Source organism: Setaria italica, chromosome VI (assembly GCF_000263155.2).
Source record: "Setaria italica strain Yugu1 chromosome VI, Setaria_italica_v2.0, whole genome shotgun sequence".
Lineage (NCBI taxonomy): Eukaryota > Viridiplantae > Streptophyta > Magnoliopsida > Poales > Poaceae > Setaria > Setaria italica.
Window position 1 is genome coordinate 8,051,142 of NC_028455.1, and position 5,014 is coordinate 8,056,155.

General features: G+C 53.8%; 1 protein-coding gene across 1 annotated transcript; it reads right to left on the reverse strand.

The window, feature by feature from the left end:
- Positions 1-730: 730 nt before the first annotated feature.
- On the reverse strand, positions 731-2,170 carry LOC101761528 (peroxidase 47). Its single transcript, XM_004972977.2, has 2 exons — positions 1,874-2,170; positions 731-1,788 (listed from the first exon to the last, which is right to left on the reverse strand). The coding sequence occupies exons 1-2, from the start codon at positions 2,093-2,095 to the stop codon at positions 1,051-1,053; spliced, it is 960 nt and encodes a 319-aa protein (XP_004973034.1). The 5' UTR covers positions 2,096-2,170; the 3' UTR covers positions 731-1,050.
- Positions 2,171-5,014: the final 2,844 nt, after the last annotated feature.

A 5,014-nucleotide genomic window follows, 5' to 3' on the forward strand; every position in this document is an offset into this window, starting at 1 on the left:
GGTTTTATTCAAAGGTATCCTTATGCTCTTCCACGCATGATGCGTCAAAGTGGTGGTAGAATAGTAGGATAACATATTCCTGTGAAGTACTTGGATAGTTTATAGGTTTAGCATGCGCATGCAAATGGAGTACGATGTTGCTACAAGCTTAGGAGTATGAGTGTAGTGTGAGTTTGTGCGTGCTTTTAGGTTGATTTTTTTTCCTTTTAGGCTTCACCTAATAAAACACATAATAAGAAGATATTTTATAAATATTTTTGCAAGCTAAAATCTTGATTTTTTCAGTTTTTATTTGTTAAAGTACATATAATATAATAAACCATTCCCCTATTTGCTTTCAGCTTTTTAGTTTCTACCTTGATGCATGTATGGGCACCTGTATCATAACCAGTGCCATGCATATATGCTTGTTTTACTTTTACACAAGCTATGCATATACCTTGAATCCTTGATGCATGATCCGAATGATTTCAGTGGGTTTTGTTCAAAAGTATCCCTAGGCTCTTCCAATGCATGATGCACCAAAGTGGTGGTAGACTAGTAGGATAACAGCATGTTTCTCGACAGTGAAGCACTTGGATAGCTTATAGGTTTAGTATGCGCATGCAAAAGGATCGGAGTACGTGTTGCGACGAGGCTTAGTGTGTAGAGTGAGTTTGTGCGTGCTTTTAGGTTGATTTTTCTTTCTTTCAGGTTTCACCTGAAACACACAATAAGAAGATAATTTATATATATTTTTGCAAGCTGAAATCCTTGTTTCTTCGGCTATTATTTGTCGTTACAGTACATAATACACTACACCATCCCATTTTTATTTGCTTTAAGCTTCTTTCTTAGTTTCTACCACATGATGCATGGCACCTGCATCATACACCAGTGCCATGCATGCTTGTTTTTTACTTTTACAAGCCATGCATATACCACACATACATATATATAAGAACGTACATGATTTCACACACACTTGCTGAGAAACAGGGGCAAGCACACTCACACAGGATCGATCGACAACATATAGCTGCATCATACTTGGGAATTAGGATGATCGGATTAGGAGTTGACGACCCTGCAGGTGTGCCTGATCTCGCCGTCGTCGCCTTCCTTGAGGTTGATCTGCCCCATCTTGAGCATCCCCTGCTGGAACGCGTAGAAGAAGTAGTCCGGGTTCATGGCGAACATGCTGACCATCTCCTTGGTCTCGGGCGACTCGAACAGCGTCTGGTCGGAGCTCAGGAGCCCCCGCTTCGAGGTGAGCTCCCGGTAGTAGACGGCGTCGAAGCGCGTGCTGGTCCGGTCGAACGGCGCCTTGCCGGAGTCGCCGCCCTTGCAGACGGAGCCCAGCGACGAGGCCAGCGTCGCGTCCAGCGTCTCCGTCTCGTCCTTGATCCGGTTCTTGAAGTTGGCGCAGTGCGCGATGCCCAGCGTGTGGCCGCCGGAGAGCGCCACCATGTCGTGGACGTCGAGGCCGACCTTGTCGAAGATTTGGATGAGCACCGTGACGTTCTTGATCGGCGGCGGCAGCGTCAGGAAGGTGTCGGAGGCGACGGAGCGGGAACCGTCGCGGCGGCCCAGGGGCACGCCGTAGTAGGGCCCGCGCGCCATGAACACAGCGTCGCGGGCGGCGAGCGCCAGGACGTCGGCGCAGGAGACGACGCCGGGGCACTGCTCCTCCAGGGCCTCCTTGATGCTGTCGATCACCTCGAAGCCGCGCAGGCTCTTGTTCGCCGGCGCGTCCTTCTCCGCCGTGTTGTCGTCCGTCGAGTCCAGTAGCACCGACGCGTCGCAGCCCTGCACGTACGTGTCAGTGTCAGTGTGCGTGCGTGTGGTCAAGTGCATGAAGGAGAAGAGAGGATCGATCGTAACAATCCACCACCTGCACGAAGCAGTCGTGGAAGTGGAGCCTGAGGATGCTGCCGGCGAGGGTGGGGTCCTTCATGAGAGCCTGGCCGACGACGTTGCGGACGATGTACTCCGCGTACGGGCAGCTCATGCCGTAGTAGTCCATGCTGAGCTCGGCGGCGCCGTGCCCGGCGAGGATGGCGGCCACCTGCACGAGGATCAGGAGCCTGACAAAGCTCTTCATCTGGGCGCCCATCTTCAGCTAGGTGTTTCACCTCGATCAATCGAGCGACCAGAGGAAGAAGAAGATGAGTGAGTGAGCACTTGCTGCTTGGGGAGTGCACCGGGAGCAGCTATTTATAACGCGCCAATGCAGCAGGACTGCCGACTGCTTGAATTGTATATTTCTGTATTTTTGAATCGTATACGCAACGTGGTGTATACACCCACGCACGCACAAATATAATCTAACATGTACTGGTGTGTGTCAACTGTCAAGTAGTGCTATAGTGCAGTACATGGATGAATCCAAAAGGCCGGTCGGCACAGACATGCATGGCCACTAGCTAGGAGATCCATGATCTTGCCAAGAATGGCCTACTTCTTCTTCGTGGAGTCAAAAAGAACTGCAGATCACTCGCCACCAGTCGCCACTCGCCACTTCGCCACCACCACAGTGCCCTATAGCTAGCGTCATGCAACTGAAACATTCTTAATTTTCTTTTCTTCACGGGGGAAACCCATTCGCTACGCTGCCAGATCGAGTGCCAGGCAGTCAGGACACGAGATGAACAATTGCATGCCGTCCCAGATATTAACGGTGATGCGTCTATATGCATCAATGCATGCGTGCCAAACCCTGGGACAATACAAAATTATCTGAACTTTTTTTTTTTGCTAGAACATGGCGCGTAAAATTATCTGAACTTTTTGCCTGAACACGGTGCGTGGGAATGCGTGATTGGGTTGCTGTCAGGAGTCCTGACGAGATGGATCGTTGTGGGCAGGCCGGCCGGCGCATCTGCGGCTGATCGATCTCCATGAGCCCATGATCGACCACCCTCCTGCCGTCGCCATCGGTAGCCTGAGTGGGTCACTCTCCATTCCCCTTTCCTCCTTTCCAAACGAAAGCACACGCACGCCGCCATGACAGTTCAGTACCAGTCAGATACGTATATCTGAATACCTGCAGTGCCTGGCGGCTACCACGTACGTCTAGTGCAGGTGCCATGAATGGGAGAAGAAGGGTGTAGCGAAGACGGCGACAAGCCGCCCTGCCAATGGCGGCACCGAGTGACACACCACCATGAGCTCGATCGGAGTTGACATGGCCTCGTGTTCACCGCACGCGCGTGCTTCCAGTTCCTGAACCTGCGCCTGCGTCACGCAGCATTGCTCCGATTTGTATATACGTTTAATTCCTACAAGACTACAGCACCAGAGAGAGATCGAGCTGCAGTGGAGCAAGATAAGCTGAAGGGGCGTGCGTTCCAGTCCACAAGCTCTCTGCAAATGGTGGTTCGGTCACTAGAGAGATGATGGAGAAGATCGTTAGCGCTAGTGAGGCGATTGGTACATGCTGACACTGAAAATCTGCAACTTGTGAGCTATCCTCCGTTGTTGATTGATTGGTTTGACTGTAAGTACACTAATTGTAGCTATGGATATACTATATCTTACTGCTCTCGTGCAGAATGGCATGGGTATATCTTTAGTATAATTCGTCTTGCAATCATGATGCTTCGTTGACTTTTGTAAGGCTTTAATTTTTGTTCAGAGCATATAAGAATTTTCTCTGTAATTGGGAAATTGAGCTGTAGTTCAGGTAGACCAAAATGTGTTGTAATCTGAACTCTGAAGAATCCTTTTGATAAACCAACAGCATATAGTACAAATAAACACAATAATCTGGTATACACACAAGGCATAGATTGAAGTAACACAATATATAACACAAAATAATACGGGAACCAGATGGCCCGCTCCCCACCAACCCCGCTCCCCCACCCCCCGCCGCCGCCGCCGCAACACCGCTACCCACCGCCGGCGCAACCCACCCTCCGCCGCCGTCAAGGCACTGCGAACACGCGCCTCTCCCAGCCACTACAGCCCACAGCCCCTTTATCCCCGCCCTCCAAGCGTGCCTGGGAGCAGTTCTTCAACAGCTCTCCGCCGCCGCCCCCCCCGGCTTCCCCGACGGCCGGCGTTGGAGGCCAATTGGGTGCCAGGCTCACCGGATCTGCAGCCTACCTCGCCGGATCTGGAGCCTCCGCTACTGGATCTGCTACCTGACAGCACCAAATCAGCCCCTGGGACGAAGATTAGGACGCGGTCTTATGCGGACGCTGTCAGAGCCAGCTTCAATGCCCCAACCGGCCGAGCCTTTCTGCACCACCAAGGAGAAGACCGCGCCCCTACCCATGGGGGATGGAGTAACTCCGACGACAAGACGACTACGCGGCGCATTCATGGCCCTACGTCAGCGGCGCCACGCCCCGGCTCTCCGTACGGCGGTGTAATGAACATACCTCGGCACAATCTGGCGAGCCATGACTGGCAGCCAGTGCGAAGCCGACGGGCGCGGCGGCAAGCGCGGCCCGAGGAGCGGCGACACGACGGCGGACAAGACCGGCGCCATAGCGACGACTCAAGGCGGCCACCAAACAGGGCGCTCCTCGCCTTCAAACGGGCGACTGAAGGCCGCTGCTTCCGGTGCCTTTCTTCCAGCCACCTCGCTTCGGCTTGCCGCGACCCTGTCCGCTGCTTCCGGTGCCGTCGCCTTGGGCATAGGCAACGCGAGTGTCGGGCGCCACGGCCACAACCGACGCCGCCATCTCCGCAGCCGCACACACTGTCGCCGCCTCCACAGCCACGCAAAGCTGCTCCTGCTCGCCGCCTGCCGTCCACCAACGCCCGCCACCTGACCCATCGCCACCCCCACCACCGCCACCCTCGCAACACCGAATCCTATCCACCTCAATCAACCCCAATGGCCATCGGAGACCCAAATACGCGGCCAGAAGCAGAAACGGTGTTCGTCTCCACTACCTTCCATCTCCAGCACGACGCGCGGGACTGGGAAGCCTGTGCACTAGTCCCGTGGGCATTGCATCTGCCACCGGACGCCGGCGCCAGGGACATCGCCAGACTCCTCACCAGGGAACTCCACCTACGG

Coding starts and splice junctions, on each gene's coding strand:
- LOC101761528 (XM_004972977.2), bottom strand. CDS start 2,095: ATGGGCGCCCAGATGAAGAGCTTTGTCAGGCTCCTGATCCTCGTGCAG. Junction 1,789..1,873: donor TCCACGACTGCTTCGTGCAG/GTGGTGGATTGT, acceptor ACGTACGTGCAG/GGCTGCGACGCGTCGGTGCT.